The sequence below is a fragment of the Aptenodytes forsteri genome, unplaced genomic scaffold, assembly GCF_000699145.1.
Source record: "Aptenodytes forsteri isolate BGI_AS27 unplaced genomic scaffold, ASM69914v1 Scaffold143, whole genome shotgun sequence".
Classification (NCBI taxonomy): Eukaryota; Metazoa; Chordata; class Aves; order Sphenisciformes; family Spheniscidae; genus Aptenodytes; species Aptenodytes forsteri.
In genome coordinates, this window is record NW_008794951.1 from 4,341,905 (window position 1) to 4,362,098 (window position 20,194).

At 41.8% G+C, this 20,194-nt stretch overlaps 2 protein-coding genes across 2 annotated transcripts in view; both read left to right on the plus strand.

The window, feature by feature from the left end:
• The window catches only part of CUNHXorf57 (chromosome unknown CXorf57 homolog), a gene marked incomplete at its 5' end in the record, with an annotated part of 27,150 nt that extends 21,438 nt beyond the window's left edge, over positions 1-5,712 (plus strand). Inside the window, 3 exons of the mRNA XM_019471020.1 lie at positions 2,404-2,697; positions 4,406-4,513; positions 5,501-5,712. Coding sequence (XP_019326565.1) covers positions 2,404-2,697; positions 4,406-4,513; positions 5,501-5,646 — 548 coding nt within the window. The remainder of the gene's footprint in view (positions 1-2,403; positions 2,698-4,405; positions 4,514-5,500) is intronic.
• A 4,129-nt stretch (positions 5,713-9,841) lies between these two features.
• Positions 9,842-20,194, plus strand: part of RNF128 (ring finger protein 128, E3 ubiquitin protein ligase) — a 38,651-nt gene continuing 28,298 nt past the window's right edge. The window contains exon 1 of the mRNA XM_009275330.2: positions 9,842-10,247. Coding sequence (XP_009273605.1) covers positions 9,842-10,247 — 406 coding nt within the window. The remainder of the gene's footprint in view (positions 10,248-20,194) is intronic.

Below are 20,194 nucleotides of genomic sequence, written 5' to 3' on the forward strand. Positions count from 1 at the left end.
GACCCCTGCGGGATGCCACTCATCACCAACCTCCATCTGGACATTGAGCCGTTGACCACTACCCTCTGGATGCGACCATCTAACCAATTCCTCACCCACTGGACAGTCCACCCATCAAATCCATACCTCTCCAGTTTAGAGAGAAGGATGTTGTGGGGGACTGTGTCAAAGGCCTTACAGAGGTCCAGATAGACAACATCTGTAGCCCTTCCCGTGTCCACCAATGTAGTCACCCCATCATAGAAGGCCACTAGGTTGGTCAGGCAGGACTTGCCCTTGGTGAAGCTTCCATGCTATGCTAAGCATGGGGGTGGAATGGAAAAGTGTTACTCTAAGCTTCATAACCTTGTTACCATGGTCCCAGGTAGAGCTTTTTTTTTTAAATACCAGCAAGGGAAACTGCCCTTAGCTGCCTTTAGAAGCCGTTTATGGGAACGTGAAATTTCCACCCCCTCCCTTTATAACTATGTATTAGTGGTGCTGACACTTCTGTCTCTTAGCAGCTCTGTATCATAGCAGCCTGCATCAAAGTAACACTTTTTGTGTAGTCATTAGGTAGATGTACAAAAAGAGCTGATAGAGATATCCAAAACAAAATAAATTATTAAAGTATATTTTTAAATGTTGAAATATCTGGGGGAGGGGGCAGTGTTGAGATAAGCTTCACTCACTGGAGTTTAATTTACTCCAGGTACTATTTTTTGCAAGAGGTGCAAAGGAGGAGTAAAAGATTGTAGTCTGTGCTGTAAGATAACATGAAATGTAACTGTAAAGCAGAAATGCACTGACTCAGATTTACTAACAAAAGTGTTTGCAAGAAAGAAACTTTACAGTAACAGTGTAGGCTGATGACCAAATTAAATTCTAATTTTTTACAAGAAAAAAACATCTGCTGTATACTGTAATTATACAGTAGATTTAAAAAAAAATCCTTCTGCTAACTGCACTCAAAATAGGGTTCATCTCAATTGCTTTTTGTGGGAAATCGTGTGTTTAAATGTTCACCATAGCCATTTTTTATATTTTTGATTGGTTTAAAGAAGAAGGTAGTCTTTGCTGCCAGGAGGCTCTCTGCAGCTGGAGGAGTTCACACATTTGCTGTATTTTTCTTCTAAAGTGCGGTCAGATTGTTAAAGATTTCAGCATCTTATTGTTTAAATAACCAGTGGTGGCTGTTTCTACTGTGCTGTCCTAATTACACATCTGTTTATGCTAGGTTAATAATGAGTGCACAAGTAGGACACAAATTACAGCACCAATGATATATTGAGGGAGAAAAGTAAAGTTGTGATTGAAGCTTTAGAAGGAGAAAGGGTTTTTTAATGCCACTATTTATATTCTGAAACTTTTTGTACTTGATTTGCCTAATGTATAATAGTAAGTCTTCATGCTTGTACACAATACTGTAATTCTCCAAGTAAAATGGTGAGAAAAAATGTTTCTTCGTGTAGCAGCTTTTATGTGTCCCTTTACCTTATATGATGAATTCCTGTTCCGTGAGAAAAATACTGCAGACTGCTTTATGCAATCCAGAGCACACTTTCAATTTCAGCATTAGTGTCAATTTTCTTTAAATTCAGCATCCTTTGTTGTCTGATTCAATGCAGTAAGACTCTTATTTCCCTTGTTGAATGTTCTTGCATATGTTGCATCAAGTTTGTCTGTGCACATTCTGGTTTCTTCGTTTTTGAATGTCCTGATACTCCTTCACAGCAATTATGACACTAAAAAGAAGTAAAGTAAAAAAGCGTATGTTCACAGAGAAATGTTGGGGTGGATAATATACCCAGTTCAGAAGGCTACTTAATGAGAAGTTGTTTCACAGGAGATGGAGGAGATACAAGGGTGTACTGGGAATATTTTGAAATGAGCTTTCTGATAAGCTCAAAAGGTGGAGTTTAACACTTGCCTTCAAAATTGGAAGTGATGGTTATATAAGCTTTTACCATTAACTATCTTCCAGTTACATGTAATAGGAAAGAAGAATGGAGCTATCATTGACTGTATAGCAAGAAATTTTAAATGTAGCGTAGTCCTCAGTGTAAGCATATAGTTATTGTGCAAGGGGCGGAAAAGTTTACCTTCACTTGTAGCCATTTTAAACTTATTTTCATGGTTTCTGGCTGTTCATTAAATAAGTTAATGTGCTTTCCAAAAACAAGCCACGATACTGCTCTTCATGTGGTGAAATAAGTCTTTTTACTACAAGTCTAGCCTCTAAGGTTACCAGTTTACTGACGTTCCAACCCTAGTTTAATTCATTGTGTTGTATGTTTTGAACATTCTGCCGTGTCTTCATAATTTAAATTTTCTAATGAAAATGAAAATATTTCTCATCTAGCAGAGAAGTGATACGATTCTATGAGCATATAAGCAACTAAATATTTTCTGTGTTTATAATAGACCGAGAAGGAATGAGTGATATACCTGAAACTGAAGAGGCTGGAAGAAGTTGTGATTCATGGCAGAGTGACCTCTGGGCACAAGTGAAAGACAAGTTAATGAAATATTTGCATCACAGCACAATTTTCCCAGAAAGCATCCCACGTAAATTCGATTATGTGCACAAAGACTTACTTATGCAACAGTACAACCTTCATGCAGCAGTGCACCAGCCAAAAGAAACCAGAACAGATAAAAATATCAATGAGTTTAAAAGTGCTAGTGGCCTTGGGTATTATGAAGTGACAGTTCTGGGTAAGTATTTGGTAGCTCAGCTTCTAAAAAAGGTTAAGCAAGAGCAGTACAAGATCTTAGCTCTTTGCTGCGTTAACTTGAGAATGTCTTGAAGGTTCGTCAGAAACTGAATGGTTTTCTCTAAATTAATCAGTTGATTCTGAGTATTTCTTGAAGTTTAAAAAATTGATTGACATTTTAGATTTTTGTTAGAGTCGTGATTTAGGATAATTTTTTACCAGAAAGCTGTAATTCTCATTAAAAATACCTTTAAATGAAATGATGGAATATCTTGTTTCTAGTATCACTTTTCATATAATTGCAATTTTCTGTATAAGTTTATGTGTATCATTTGAAGAATGTGTGTAGTCCTTAAGCTATTGATTGTTACAATTAGAGGTAGGTCCTGTTCACTAGTTCAACCAGTCTGACACAATCAGGTAAATTATTCAATTGCACTTGACTGTCAGCTGACTTTTCGGCCGGAGAGGTATTAATCAGAAACAGGTTAGTGTTCTTAAAGGGAAAAGGACAACTATAAATGCTTCCTTTGAGCCTTATTCTCATTGAGTTGTTTTTTTGAATACTGTTGCTCCTGAAATGCCTTTCTTCCATGCTAGAAAATGAAGGGCTGTATTTTAGCCGTGCTCATCAACTGCTCTCTGCTGCTTCTGGTTAGCACAAAGCGTCAGTTGATTGATCTTTATTTGTTAAAATATAAATATGCAAGTTGATGTGTATCTGTTTGTTAGCATTACTGTGGGATATTAATCTGTTTGATTTTGTTTTCCCATTAAAAGGAGAAGAAAATTGCCTAGCTTAACGATGCTCGTGTTAAGTTCCTATAATTTAAGTTTCCATTATTCACTAAGGGAGATTTAGCAGAGAAGGTGTTTGAATATTTACAGTCATTAGAATGCCGGGACTTATAATATTCAAGACGAAAGTAGCACAAGTACTGCACTGCATACTGCATAGATACACTGGTTGTAAAATGAATTTCTCTGCCCTTGTAGCAGCTATAAAGTTAAAAAGGAGTGTGACATGGCTTCCAATGTTGGTTTAATATTTTCTGAGCTAACAGCACTGTTAGCCTTAAATCATAGTATGTTATAACATCATATCAATTTGAATGTGCTTATGTATAAATATATATACATATATATAATGAAATATATTTTTAGACATCAGTTATTAAAGGACAAAGCAAGTAAATAGAAGTCAGCGTTCAGCCTGCAATAGTTTGTTTTTTTCAAAAAAGAAGAAATGATGCATGAAGTTGCTAGTAGGCTGAAGATGAAGTTTTCTGCTAACTTAAATATTTTTTTTCAACAGGTATAAACCACGATGTAGCAATAGATGTTGCATTTCTTCCACTGTTTTGTCCTGAAGATCCCCACTTATTTCAACTAGAAGACATTCATAAAAAGGAGGTGAAATGGCTTCCAATGTTGGTTTAATATTTTCTGAGCTAACAGCACTGTTAGCCTTAAATCATAGTATGTTATAACATCATATCAATTTGAATGTGCTTATGTATAAATATATATACATATATATAATGAAATATATTTTTAGACATCAGTTATTAAAGGACAAAGCAAGTAAATAGAAGTCAGCGTTCAGCCTGCAATAGTTTGTTTTTTTCAAAAAAGAAGAAATGATGCATGAAGTTTCTAGTAGGCTGAAGATGAAGTTTTCTGCTAACTTAAATATTTTTTTTCAACAGGTATAAACCACGATGTAGCAATAGATGTTGCATTTCTTCCACTGTTTTGTCCTGAAGATCCCCACTTATTTCAACTAGAAGACATTCAAAATGATACTTTATTGTCCTGTATGAGTTGCATCTCTGCATGCCAGCAGAAGGCCACTAGCAATGGCAGGCTTCGTGACATGTTTCCACTTTCAAGTGAGACTCGCTTTCCCTGACGTTACGCATTTATCATTTCTTGTTTTATCTTTCGATGCAAGAATTAATCCTCTATAGAAATCTCTGTTCTAGGTCAGACATTGTTCACCTCTTCAGTGAAAGATACTTGAATTCTATGTGACCACCTTTGGGAAATTGATGTAATACTGAACTTTCAAGGCAGTTTTTACTGGAGCTGTTCTCATACTCTGAAGATAGTATTTTAATAACCAAATCACAAACTCCTAAGTGACCTAGACAGTATTTGCAGTTATTTGTTGATGCAAAATTCTACTAACATAGAAGTCAGTACGTGTGGCTGAGCATGCGAATATTTGGCTTGATCTGCTTTGAAATAGAGTGGAATAACTGTCAATCAGTCAATCCATTTCACTGATGTCACTTTGAACAGCTGCTTTAACGCAACCTACAGTGCCTATAAACTGAAGTATTTGCCTGCTATTGAATTATTTTCCTTCAGATTATGCTTCTAATTACTGGCACCTCACAACAAATATGGTGAACACTGTTGATGTGTATCATACTGCAAAGTGCTATATAAGCATCCTGTTTTCCTGCGTGTTTATATAGACAGACCTGATTTTAGTTAAATACATCTTTACTTTTCCTTGAATAATACTATGAAATCTGAGAATCACTAATGGTTAAGTAACGCATATTTCAGCTTTTCCATATCTAAGTTCTGAAGCTGTCATTTCTAGTGATTGAATTTACTAATAAAATTCTACCAAAAAAAAAAAAATAATCCCAGTAGGCCAGCATTTAATAGTTAGAGTGAGGTTTTTCACTGTAAGAAGGTTGAACATATACACATTATTGCATCAAAAACAATGTCAATTCAGTATACCTTCTTACTGTACGCATATTAAAACACCTTTTCTTAACTTCTAGATGAAGTTGTAAAAGCAGCGATGGATCTAGACGGCAAACATGTTGTCTGCATCTTGGACATCTGTCACTTGGGTGATGATAAGGTGGAAGTCTTTCTGAGCAAAATCTACAAGACAGTGGGACCTGGTGTGCTGGATCCAGTGTAATTTAATAACTTATTTTTCAAATTTATATTGTTCAAAAAGAGGGAAATAAAATTGTTGTAACTTGAATACGCCCTCTACACATTGCACTTTTCCAGAACTAGCAGACAACAAACATAAAATTATGATTCTTTGAGCAATTGTAATGGCCACCCATGCAACTGAGAAGGACAATTGTTGCTTTTATTTTTCAGCAGTCTTGAAACAGATTACACAAAATGTCTTGGTCACTTATGTTCAGGAAGGATGAATAGACAATACAGCGAGCTTATCTTTTGATAGGATACCAAGGAGTATAAGTATGATTGTCATCTCTCTTTCTCTGCCTGTGTACATACATACACAGGAACTGTATGAGTATGAGGAAATCAGGGTGAGAACTGAGAAGAGAGGCAGGCTTTCCCAATAATTAAAGGCAATGTTTGCAAAAGAATTAACTGGCTGTGATATAAATTTAGGCTGGAAATTAGAATAATTTTTAGGATTAGAGCTGTTATGTTGTATAGTGATCTTTTAGTGGGAGGTACTAGGGGCAGTCTAACTGCTCGTTAGGCTTGAAGCTTGCTGTGTTTGTGAAAGGGATTAAATACCATGGTGCCTTTAGCACTGGGGACTGGACTCAGTGATCCAAGAAGCCACTTTCAGTTCTTTTTGCCTGGGCAAGGTCAACTGTTGTGGTTTTATATGTCTGCTTTTGTATATACAGCGTTAGGTAGTGAATGTAGCACTCAAAGGTTTTTAACATATTTTATTTATTAATAAAAAAATAATGAAATATTTTTAAAAAGAAACTTTGTTAGTGGAACTTGCTTCTAGCTTTGCAAGAGAAAAACTGTCTTTGAGGAGCGCTTAGCATGGCAGGATACACAGTTTGCCACACCATTAGTTTTTTTTCTGTTGATCACCAGTCTCCTCCTTTTTAGTAATAGCTGCATTCTGAATACATGAAGGAGCTCAGCAGCTGCGAGAAGCTGCTACTTCCACAAGAGCAAGAGACTCACAAATTCTGTCAAATTTTTGCCTGTATACTAAGTAGCAGCTGGCTCCTGCTGAGTTCAGAACCAAGTCACACTTTTTCCTCCCATGTCAAACAGCCTCAAATCATTTACACAACTGGATCCTTAGGAAATTATTCTCAAGCAGGAGCTAAAACACATTGCTATTTGACAACTTGTCCATGTGAAATGCTGGTCTCGGCTCAATTCTTTGAGAAGAAATAATTGCATTATGGAAACTTGCCAATTAAATTGTACCATTATTGACCAAAGCCCACAGAGTTAATTTATAGGAACAGATTTATTCTTTTGTGGAAAACTTCTAGGCACGTTTTAGCAGCCTGTTGGTAATTGGGGAGTGTATCTTTCAACTAGTAGCTCACTCGTCTGCCCTGGGGACGGCAGACTTTGTCTTCAAGTACTTAAATTCTGTACCCTAACTTCAGTTAATGGTAATTGAAGGAGAAACGTTAACTGTCGTTATTATAGTACAAGTTCATAGGCAACTTCAGATAAAAAGTAAAAGCCTTAACATTCTAAAGAAATTGCCGAAATTATTCTGTCTCTCTAGACTGGTTTACAGTTTAAAAATGTATTAATGGGAAAAGTTTAACTTAAATTGCACAAGTAAAAGCTAATTAAATGTGACTATGTATTGTATGTTTATATTTTGTACGGATCATATAGTATTAGTTCTAGAGCAATGTTTGTCAACCCATGCCTTTCAGAGTACCTTGTAACCTTGCCACAGAAGGCAAAATGAAAACATACCAACCCGAGAAGAGCACGGTGTTGCTTTCAATGTGTTGTTTGTGTAATTTTGTTGCTTATGGGTATGTGAAGACTAGAGGCCATTGCTCTAGAGTGAGACGTATTAGCACCAGCACTTCGTGTACCAAACTGAGCCATGCTGACTGTGTCAGCCAGTAATTTTTATTTAGATATACTTCAGGTCGAAGTCTAATTTTAATGAAACCATTATTTCTAAAAGCAATTTTTAAATTATCTTTGTACAAAAGGACTGATGTGGCTAACGCTGTCACAGAGCCACTCTGTTGTAGTCAGTTCTGGCCACTCCATCCATCCCATGTAACAGAAATGCAGCAAAGGCTGTTTGCCGCATTGCACTGCTTGCTACACTTTAAACATATAGCATTAATCATTTCATCCTTCATGTTAGGACTTCCTAACTCTAAAAGAAATATCGGAATGGTGTGTAATATGTATAATACGTGCTTGAGACTTTAAAGTGTATGATTCTATTTTACAGAAATGTTGTCTGAAATTTTTCATGGCAAAAGATGGGAGGGAGAGATACTTACTCTTGCAGAATGAAGTGCCAATGTTAGAAGCATAGGCGCTCTGTGTGTAGCTAGAGACTGTTCAATGCCTGTAGTAGTCTTGGAATTCCAATACTGCGGGTCGTTCTGCAGAGGCACTTACCCCATCCCCGTGAGTTCCACCAAACTTAATATGCCAACTTCAGTTGCTGAAGTGTTGCAGTATTAATATATGGTTCCACCACTCCGTCTCCCTCCTCCCTGCCAAACCAGCACTGTAGCACTGGCACGGAGATCCTCTCTGCAAAGAAACTATTTGCTGTTTTATGTCACTTGGTGTTTATTGACACAAGTATAAAACCAAAGTATATTTGATCCCGAGTCTGTCAAAACATGGTAATTTTGCCATGTTAAACCAAGATACAAAATCTTTACTCCTGCAAAATGTCATAGGAATCATCTTTCTTGCTGCTGTGTGTTGCCACTGCTGAGAGTAAAATACTATCAGATCACATTCCCTAACTGTAGAATTCATACTCAGCCAAAGAATTGTACTCTAAAATCTTGCATTTGCATGTTTGTTATGTTTTCAGTGTTAATTTCAAAGAAAACCAGAAGAATGGTACTTTTGAGTGTATAAAGCTTGCTAAGTCATAGATCTTAGAGGTAAGATCAGTTTTGAATTAATGTGATGTAGAGATAGTGCAACACTGAAAACTGAAGAATATAAATAAATGAATTAATATATGTAAACGTCTGGGATTATTTCTTTCAATTTCGTTCCATTTTCTTTTCACTTCTGAAAGCTGTTTCAGTTTTCCAAGAATCTTCTCCACAGTCATGTTTACTCTTTTAAAGAATCTTTACAGGAGAACTAGGTCAAGCTTCCATCAAAATACATGCTGCCAATTGCAGCTTCTCTTGGCTTTCAACGCTGTGTGCAGCACGACTTTTGCAGAAAAACAGGAAAAAGGTCTTGATGACTTTACAGCTTGTCCTTTATTTTCATTACGGACTACAGAGTTCTGACATCAGTAAGGTTTTCAATTTTTCTGTTCTATTGTAAGAAAACAAGAGTTGATACTAGTAATTGTTACGGAATACAACAGTGACTGAATTCAGAGGAAGAATCTGTAGACCCTACATCCAGAAATGGAGAGTCGTGTGATAATCATTCGAACATCTCAATGTAAATCTTGAAGGTGAGCTAGCGTGTGAAAATGGGCTGAAAGAGGTAGTTTGCTTCTGTGATCAGTTTAGGTGATTCTACATCTCTTGCGTTGGTCTAAATCAATGTTAAAATCAGTTCGTTATAAACACCAGAACAATCTGGACCTGACAGAGTAGATGACTGAAAGAATCCAAAAGGAGAAATGCGGGGAATGACTTGGTTATCTTAGTCTGTAAGATGGGTACATTTTTTTTAATATTTCCCTCCCTCCGCTTTTGACCTTTTTAACACGGTCATTACATCACAGATTGCATTGTGGAGTGAGAACCCTGAGCTTACATCACTGAATGGAAGATTAGCTGGTCCTCTGAAGTGACATTCAGGTTGAAATAGGAGCAGGGGGCTTGAGCAATCTCTCAGGAAGCATCATCAAAGCTGGAATTTGTGCAGTAATGGGAGAGGAGGAGGGGGAGAACAATGCTTTGTGAAAAAGGAGCAGGTTAGGGCCGAAGGTTACTTGCAGGTCCTTTCGTCTGCATCTCTGCGTCACAACAGGCAGGCGTGTCACTTGTGTCCCCTCCCAGCCCCCACTCCAGAGAAGCTCACTGACACCTCGAGGACTTACCTGGGTGGTGTCAAGTTCCTGTTGGAACTGAAATTTCAAACTCATCGGCAGGCTGTGGGCTAGCAACAACCACCACCAGCCGAAAACTTCTGTAGACGTCTACGTTTTGTGCTTATATGAACGAGCAATGAAGCAAGTGGATAAGTTCATTTTTTTCTGCCTCCTGGTGGTTGTTAGTATTTTATTCAAGACTACAGAGGCACTTCCTGTGAGTGCCTCTGTAAGTTTGTTCTATTTCAACAGCACTAGCAACAGGTCTGTGTCCGAGCAGTGCGAATGTGGCCTGTATGGATTAAATTCTCCTCTGCTTAGCGCTCGGGGGCTTGTGGGCATTCCTAAATCTGCTAATCTTCAAGCCTGCGATGCAAATACCCGGTTCACCATCACAAAACCACCGTGGATAGCACTGATTGAAAGAGGCAATTGCAGTTTTGCTGAAAAAATTAAGGTGGCAGCCAGAAGGGGTGCAAGAGCAGCTGTGATCTACAATGCGCTGGACAAAGGCAACGACACTGTCCTGATGTCGCATCTCGGTGAGTATCACAGCGTGAAGCGCTGAAACCTGATCATTTCTCTGAAATTTGGTCCAGGACAGCACAGCCGGGCTATAAGGAAGCAGTTGTGTTTGTGGGTGATTGTTGCTTTAATCAAGAAATTCAAGGGGGGGAAAAAAAATTCTGCAATTTGAGTCTTGACTTCAGTGCTTAGTAAGAAATACTCTGCTGTTACGTTCAGAGCTTGGTACAGTGTAGCCAAACTGGTGAGTCTTTGAGGTTAGTACCTTTTTTTACTTGTACAGCACACAAATTATTTTAGACACTGATGTAGAGAAACCCATAGTGTCTGCTTTGAAGGCACTACTTCATTTTTTGAGGTTAGAGGACACCAATGAACCTACAAGTGTCTGCAGCATAGGTATATGCTTTGCAGATTGCAAGCCAGATCTTGCTTGCTTTTTTTTTTTCCTAAATGGTTCTAATCCTTTCCGATTAGCGGCTGACCTCAGCCTCTTCGGGGATTCCCTAATTCCTTAACGAAAGGTTAGACAAAATGCTTGTAATCGCCCATTCCGGCCCTAATAGCTATGGATCTGTCATTAGGGAAGGGCTGAGAAGCTAACTGTGATAGCGCATTGCTTGGCTTTTATTTCTGTGTGTTCCTCTAGGTCAACCTGTCTAATAAGCATTTTAGTACAAAGCATACGTAGACGTAGCTAACTCCGTGAAGGAATCATGAACAAGGTATTGCACAACACAATAAAAAATGTGCTGTACGGCACTGAAAGTGCAGTGGCTTGTTGTACTACGCAGCCAGCTTTGACTCTCCGGATATCATGATAGAGCTAGCGTTTGCGAACGGAGCTTAAATGTTTTACTGGAAATGTGTAGCCAGTGAACAAAAGCTTTTGTTCCACCTCTGGAGAAGGTGATTTAAACTTCAGTGGCCGGCATGTCAAGATTCAGATTAACTTGCCTTTTTTATTTGGTTTTGGAGCGTGCCAGCTCGTACTAACACTGGATGAATAAAGAAAGAATTGGACTGGCTTTATGTAGCTGCAAAATCGGTGCCAGCTGCGTTTCTTGGGAGCGGTGGCGGGAGCGGGGCGGCCCGTTCCCCCGGAGGTCGGTGGAGGAGAATGGGATGGAACCTTGTTTAGAGACGCTGGGTAACTGGGATGTCACAAACCCGACAGTTAGACTAGACTCCAGAAATAAGATAATTATTTAGGATAGGCCCTGAAAGCAGACCCTAATTTTTCAGATTTTTTTCTCTAAACTAAAAAGTTTTTTTAAATCTTGAAAGCAATAGATATACCATCCGAGAGCGTATTTCATGAGACGTGAAGTCCCATCTTTCTTAATTTCATTCATTTAGTTTTCCCAAAGACAAATTTTGTGATTTTTTTGTGATCACAAAACTTGTGATTTTTATAGGACTATTTCCTACAGTCGTCCTATAGGACTGAAGTGGATATCGCAATCTATTTTGGTGGCAAAGAGGGTCTATAAACCAGGGCAGTAGACACGTGTGTTAAACACGGTGAGGGCAAAATACTTCAGTGAGATGAGCTCTTCGTCTAATCAGTATAGGAGAAGCATCTTCCCTCTGTATTTGTTTCCTTTGGTGCAAAGCGTGGAGCCGTAAGTTCTTTAGGTAAAACAGAAAAAGCCTGGGAGAGGGGTGGTCATTGCAGCACAGCGCTCAGAGCAAGAGAGTGCCTGGAGATGATTTATTTTTTTACGGTAGAGTTGTTCACGGGGCTGGGGAAGGAAATCTCCTATTTGGCTGGAATCTGCCAATGGTGGCATCGCCCAGAGAGATCTGAGGAGACTTGGCCATTAATCCTCTCTGCTATTTGGGCAGGGGACCTTCGGAGATGAGACGCCCCGTCGGCAGAGCAGCGAGAGAAAAATCTGCCCTGCTGCTGCCAGCAATCTGCGAGCTCCTGATTAAACAAGGAGCTGCAGCCTCGGGGGTTATCGGCCGGCTCTCGGTTGGGGCCAGCCCTGACATCCTCAGTCATCTGTCTGTACTGCTCTGCTACTGTGCAGGGCTATAGGAATCCCATCACCTTGGTTATTTATTAGGCCCTGGGGCCTCGGCCACAATTTCCCGCCATCCTCCTCCCTTCCTGCTGACTTTAACGCAAAATCAATAGAGCTTTCTAGCCAACCTTATTTTCTGTTACAACAGTACGATATTATGTATGTATTTCACGTCGTAAAACACTCACTCAGTCTTACAGCAATGAAATAGTTTGTTCTGGGCAAAGTCCAGGTGTGCAGGAAACATTGGTAATTTAAAGCTGCTGGGAATGAACAGAGAGAAAAAACTCCCCTCTTGGTGAGTCCTTCCTCATCCTCTATCGCAGTTCCTTTTACTGTCACCAGTTTTACCTGTTGCTGGGTATTGCTTTGTTGTTACACACACAGACATAAGATAAAACTGATACATTAATAGTTTTTGCTATGGAAAATTTTAGAGGTCAAGATAATAGTGACAACGGTCGGATTCCTCCCCGACTACACAAATCACTGGTAGGAAAATGCTCTACTTTAATCTGAAAGATTTTCTGTAGGTGTTTGTGTCTTATTTGCATGAAGTAAGATTGATCCAATGGTACAGAGACTAAGCTTTTGCTAGAAGAAAAATGTCTCTTTTTAGTAGTTCCAGCACTTACTTGATTTTCTCTGGAAAGGAAATGGAATGTGCATCTGTAACAACATTTTGCCAGCACCGCTCCTTGAAACTTAAATGGAAATTCCAGGAATTATCAAGTTTTTGAAACATAGCCAAATTTAAACAAGGTATTTTGGGGCTCCTTTTTTAGTAACGAATACCAGACCACAGACGGTAGCAGAATAACCGCGCTCTGCGAAGTCACAAAGCAGCTGGTTTGGGCCCATGCTTTGTGGGCCCGTAGAGGGCCCGTAGAGGGCTGTATCCTCTTGTCACTACGATTTTTTTCCTTTTTTCCTGTTCATTTACAAGAGAAAATAGAAGACTGGAGATAGGAGTATATAAAAAAAAAAAAATTAAAACACCATCATTGCTGCCATTTGGATATTGGTCCCATATAGCAGCTAAGCTAAAGTATCAAGTGTGTTCTGAAAAAATTAAACCCATCATTGCTGCCATTTGGATATTGGTCCCATATAGCAGCTAAGCTAAAGTATCAAGTGTGTTCTGAGAGGTTTTCTCCATGGGATTTGCTAAGACCCAGTGAAAGAGTGCTCTCTCACTGGTCGAAGCTCCAAGACTCGCGAAGAACAGTACCCTGGCAGAACTGTTGTACAACAGGAGCAAGCAGATGTCTCAGTTTGCCTGTACAATAGAAATAATGGGCAATCCTGACAATAATTGAAAAAAACTGTTGTGGATTTGCATTTCCTTCCAACTTGTTTCCAGGATGTTCTGCAGCCTCAAAGTCTAACTGTTGTTATCTCAGAAGTATTTTGAGATAGCATCTTCTTAGCTGTTGGTGCAATACCTGTTATAAACTCGTGGGCGAAATGCCTGACAATGGAGTTTGGTTTTATCTTTTGTTTTGAAAGCTGGTGTAAAATCTTGCTCAGGTTCCCCATCTTAACTCTCTAAAATATCATTGCTTATTTGATCTTCAGAGTCACTGCTGTTTCACAACACGTTTTGAGTCATCGCCTCTGTTTACTATAGAAAAAGCCGGGCGCTCTGTCCTAGCTTTGAACAGCCTGTGGGACCTGCATGTGAAAACAAACGAACTGCCAAGAATGTCCATGCAAAGCAGATGCCGTGAACTTCCCTTTTCATTTATTCCTTGTGAAGTAAGTGGCTCTGCTAACAGCAGTCCAGATGCCTCCGTGAAGTCAATGTTCCCATAGCGCAGACTAAATTCCTCCATTTAAGTCCGAGAAAATTGTCTAAGCGGCTTCACGTCTTTGATGCAGTGAGAGGTGCGGATGCAGGGAGGGCAGCGGCAGGAAGGGTGAAGCACACAGCCCTTCATCAGTGGGAGCCGTCACTGCAAGGAGAGGCTGGGAGAGCTGGGGTGAGTCCGTCTGGAGAAGGCTTGAGGGGTTCTCATCCATGTGTACAAATTCCTGATGGGGCCAGGGAGGGTAAATATGATGGAGCCAGACTCCTCTCAGTGGTGCCCAATGAAAGAAATAGAGGCAATGGGCACAAACAAGCAATTACATAAGAAAAAACTTCCTCGCTGTGAGGGTGGCAGGTTGCCCAGAGAGGTTGTGCAGTCTCCATCCTTGGGGATACTCAAAACCCGACTGGACACTGCTCAGAGCCGGGTCGGACTGACCGATCTCCAGAGCAGACAGCCTTTTCCTTCCAGAAAAGCTCCCAAGCAGCCATAAAAATCCCTGCGGGCTGTGCTCACCTCTGCGGAGCGCAGGCTGCCAGACAGCTGCGTTCAGGTCTGGGATTTTCCAGGGCCCCCAGAACATGGAGCCTGCAAAGCCCAGGACCTCACCACGCTGGCATTTAGTACTGTTTCTTTAGCTTCCAAGGTAATCAATGGGATGAGCCCTGGGTTTACTTCAGGTGACTACATACTGTGACCTGCTTGTTCATCCATAAACTTGGTGGTGAACATAACATATACAGGGAGCCCAGACTGCTTCTGTGGAAAACCAGCAGAAGGTTTGTCCTGGGACCGCATGAAAGAAAGATGGAAAACATAATTTCATGAAATCGCAAGTGTCTTTGATGGGAGGAAGAGTGCACGTGAACTTGGGTCAGTGTATGAGCATCCATCCCTCCTGTACCTTCTGCCTCTGCTGACAGTGTGTTACCCATATTCGCTGGGGTAGTAGAGGGCTCGTGTAGCACTGTCACAACAATTGGTCCCGCTGTGGCAGAAATACAGAGAAACAACGTTTGCTTCCCTGGCACCGGGGACTCTTGCGCACATCTGGCTAGCCGAGGGAAAGCGTTCGGTGCCAGCGCACAGGGCGATCTGACACACTTTTTTTTTCCACGTCCAGTGAACAGAGAGTTGTAGGCTGGAGTTTCCAAGCTGTGTTAGAGCCAAACAGGCTCCCAGATTCACAGTGAAACTTAGCTGGAACTGGCAACCTCCATGTGTCTTCTGCATCTGGTCACAAGGATCACCTCAGATTCTCCTGGAAGCTCCTCTGCCTCGCAGGCAGGAGGTGGGGAGGTTTCCAGCCTCTACACCTCCTCCGGCCTGAGCCTGTCCTCTTTGTAAAGTGGCAAAGGACCACAAGCTCCATTCTCATACCTTTCTTTTTCAGCCAGCTTAAAAACTTGGGATGCTGTAGCCCACACCGTTGCCTGCTCTGGAGCAAGTCACCTGCCCAAGCCCCTTCCGTCGCTGGTCATGGACGTGAGCTGGTCTTGGATAAGGAAATGCAACATCTGTTGTCTTTAACTTGTGATTCAGGGTAATGTTTGTTCATGGATTTTTTTGTCCCATGACATTCAGTCCTGGGTTTCATTTTAGGGTGCTCCTTTTGATTGCTTTTTCCATTTTTATAAGTGCTTCTCCTTTCCACTTCATTGTTCAGTGGAGAAGGCCCAGAGACACGGTTCAGATCTATACGCAGTGCTTGGAGGGTTCAGTGCCGGCTCTTGTAAAGCTTTGTCCTAACAGAGATTTCTTACGTCCTTGTGAGCTTTCCTCCAGAGACAGAGGTCCAGAGCTGGGTGCTTGGATGAGAAACAAAAGCAGTTTTGAAGGACATGAACGTACAGGTCTCTCATCAGCAAGATGCCCTGAGTGATCTGGCTTGACATTAAAAGGCAATATTTAGCATACACTTTTTTTTTTATCTTGAAAAAAGATGTTTAAATATTTACTCAAATAAGATAAAGCTCCAGATAATGATGGGGTCCATCCCTGTAGAAGGCAGTGACAGCGTTCCAGGATTTCACTTTGTTTACCTGAAAGTCATGCCCTACTTCCTAAACTTCTCAGAAGTACTCCACCAGTAGCCATGGGGAAAAAATGAAAAGCAAAATTATACAGCATAAGTTTTTAAATAATAAAAATCTTTTAAAGTTAAAAAAAACCTGAGTGATCTGGCTTGACATTAAAAGGCAATATTTAGCATACACTTTTTTTTTTATCTTGAAAAAAGATGTTTAAATATTTACTCAAATAAGATAAAGCTCCAGATAATGATGGGGTCCATCCCTGTAGAAGGCAGTGACAGCGTTCCAGGATTTCACTTTGTTTATCTGAAAGTCATACCCTACTTCCTAAACTTCTCAGAAGTACTCCACCAGTAGCCATGGGGAAAAAATGAAAAGCAAAATTATACAGCATAAGTTTTTAAAAATAATAAATCTTTTAAAGTTAAAAAAAAATCAGATCTGTGCCAGAAATGCCTTCATGCTGTACCTATTTTAGATAATTCTGCTTCTGACTTTGTGGGAGCACATTAAAGCTGCTTACCCTATCATTCTCACATATCTAGTCATGAGCTACAGTGCCTTTAATTTCAGAAACTTTAGAAAGCTCTCGCAAACAAATGTAGCAGAAGTAAGTTGCGCTACTTGTTAATATGTTGTACTACATGTCACAGGCCCTACCATGTCTGGCCTCTTTCTCCTAAACAAAATGTGCTTTCTCCAAACTATAAAGTCTCAGCTTCTTACGTAAAGGAGGAAAAGAAAAAAAACCAACCAGCAAAAAAACCCCCTATCAGCCCTCCTCTTGCCTGGTCCCTCCAGGCTTCCTGGCTTCATGCTGTACCTATTTTAGATGTAATTCTGCTTCTGACTTTGTGGGAGCACATTAAAGCTGCTTACCCTATCATTCTCACAGCTGTAGTCATGAGCTACAGTGCCTTTAATTTCAGAAACTTTAGAAAGCTCTCGCAAACAAATGTAGCAGAAGTAAGTTGCGCTACTTGTTAATATGTTGTACTACATGTCACAGGCCCTACCATGTCTGGCCTCTTTCTCCTAAACAAAATGTGCTTTCTCCAAACTATAAAGTCTCAGCTTCTTACGTAAAGGAGGAAAAGAAAAAAAACCAACCAGCAAAAAAAACCCCCTATCAGCCCTCCTCTTGCCTGGTCCCTCCAGGCTTCCTGGTAGCAGTGACTATTTTTAATTGCTACTCAATACGCACCTTTTCTGTTGTGAATTACAGGGGACTGAGCTGAAAGCCATCAGACAAACCATATTTTTCAAACACGAGCAAAGGATACACTTCAGTAAGGCTGCAGATCCGTTTATTAATTATCATCCCGGAAGAAGATTTAATGAATGAGAGCCTGGAAAGTTCTCAGTGGGAGATACGCAGCTTAAAATAGGTATAATTGGCATGCTGTTTTTAAAACGTGCTGGTTTAACTCTGCTGGGGTGTCCCTCTGCGCTCTGACGCTGTCCCGGCCACCTCACCCAGCTCCTCTCAGTTACGCTGGCCCAGAGGAGCCGCTAACCATGCCGGGCTGCACGGGGGCCGTTGGCCCCTTGCAAGTGGCTTCCTTGGCCAAGCCAAGCAAGGCTGGTGTCTTCCAGTGTTTACTCGGAAGGACTGACCACCGTCAGCACAAGCGTCCGCTTTTTTGCCCCAATACAAACTCTTGACTTCCTTTGCTTCGCTAGCCTGAGAAATTCCTCAGCCACGGTGAACAAGCTTTCTGTTTGTGCCTGCTGTTTGCTTACTTGGTTATTTTCAAGCGAGTGGAAGCATTGCCTGAGCAAGGAATCAGAAACTTGGTACCAAAATAATGCCATGGCAGCGAAATGCCCGCAATCACATTTAGAGCAATTTTTTTTCTTGTTATTGCTCTCTGCGCTGCACGGTGAGAAGTTGAAGTTTAGGCTCCGCGTTCATTTTGGTGAGGTTACCAGATGTGTTGCGGACATTTTGCCACCAGGCAGTACCCTGGACAGTGTGCACGTTTCCCAGGGGTCGCCGAAGAGCAGTGAAGTTAGTTACTACCACCCAAAGCCAGGCTGGAGCCGCTGAGCAGCTGTGCCCCAGCGCAGAGCCGCCGCGATGCCCTGCGGGTCCGCTCCCCGGCAGCCTGCCTGCCGCAGAAATGCCTTCGCACCCACGCGCAGCTGCAGCTGCAACATCTGCGCCCATGCTGTCGCTTTATTATAACCGTGTTACAAACTGTAATGTATGGAAGTGTAAGAGACTGTGGCTAAGCCTCACACTCAAAATCCCCAGAACTATAGGAAGTTTTGTATCCCGAGGAGGAGCCAGTCTTTGTCTTTCGTCCAATTTTGTCTCAGTGAAAATACCAGAGCTAAACATCCCTAAAGCTTTGGAGGCATTTGAAGCTGAGCGGTTTGGCTGCCGTCCATTGCATAAAGCTTGGTTATATTTTCAGAGTGTTGTTAAGTTGTTCCCTGCACCTACGTGGAACAGGTTTCAAAACAAAACCACGTCTCTCTGATTGCTTACAGATATACTTCTTATTATAGCTAGAGATGTTGAAATAAGTTGTCTACTTAGATGTGGAATGAGCAAATGAGAGGTTTGTTTAGGTTAGGACAAAAGGGTTCGCTTAGTAAGCTTTGCGTGTTTAGCAATATTGATCTTTAGCAAATTGCTTCATCTGCTCTTCATTACCTGCTCTGCTCACTGCTATTTCAGCAGCAAAACTAAACGCTGATCTCCCTGTGCTACTGAGCTACAAAAACCTGTAGATGCCGTGCTGGCAGGGGTGGACGCCGGTGGAGCGGGTTGGTTTCAAAGCCTGGGCCCCCGGGTAGTCATTCAAACCCCAGTCGGGTTTGACTCGGGTCAAACTCGTTGTCCTGCATTTAGCACAAGTGCAAGTGAAGGAAATGTGCGCCATAGATCGACGCCGAGTTACCGGTTATCAGCCACATGGATTCAGATCAGCCAAAAGCCTGCGTTAAAAACTAAGCGGCGCCAACTCATATCAGAAAGGGTTTAACTCTGTGTTTACACTAATTTTGTTGGCAATTGCGTAGGCAGCAGCTGATCTTGTGCCATGTAATCGCTGCACAGGAATAACCCTTTCTAAATGATGGGCTCCGACCCAGCGACCCAGCCTGCGCGTAGTGACACGCGGCCATTTGGGGATGCGTTTGAGTGGCTCCCGGTGCTGGGGGCAATTCCTGCAGAGCAGCTGATAGGAGCAGGGCCCCTCCATCAGAAGAGCGGCTCTGTGGAGAAGAGGAGCTCAAAATGTTCTTGTTTCTCTTTTATCTTCCTTTCTTGCCTCAAATTTCCCGGCAGGGCTCTACAGCATGTCACGCTCGTGTTTGCAGCGATTCTGCAAGCGCTCTGACCGCACTGCCTGATGCGGGACAACCTAGCAAAAATGTGTATGCGCCGGAGCAAGGGACTTCTGAATGCAAACTGGCTGCCCAAAAAGTGACTGAAGAGCCCTGAAGAAACACGACTTTTCATTGCGAGTTACATAGATCAAATAATAAACAACTATGCAAATACAACTAATACATAAATAGAAAAAGGCGTTTTTGGTTCAAGTGGCAGGTTTATAGCGTATGTCTAATGATACGGAGAACAATGGCCAGTGAGTTAACACAGCTAACCTAGTACTCTATAAACCAATTTCAGGCAGGACTGATACCGCGGGTTGCTGGGTGTTCAGCAAATATTAGCTCAATGGTGCGAAGCGGGCTGGGTCACGGCTGGGCACCGGGTGCTGGTGCTGCTGTGCTTGGGGGCTGCTGTGGGGTCGGCCCCTTCAGGGGGTCGGCCCCTTCAGGGGGTCCCCACAGGCCCGCTGGGACCCCTGGTGCTCTGTCCGCTGCAGGCACTGGGGCGGACTGCGGGGGAGGCAGTCTGGAGGAGGGTCACCCACCGTGCCGGGAGGCGATGGAGGGGGGTGATCCACCCTTCCCGGGAGCGATCCGGGGAGTCACCCATCGCCCCTGAGAGGCGATGTCAGGAGGAACCATCACGTCCGAGAGGTGATCCGGGTGGGCGACCCACCGCATCCCCCCTGGGAAGCAACCTGGGGCGATCACCCACTGCCCCGGGAGGAGGTCCGGCGAGGGGGAC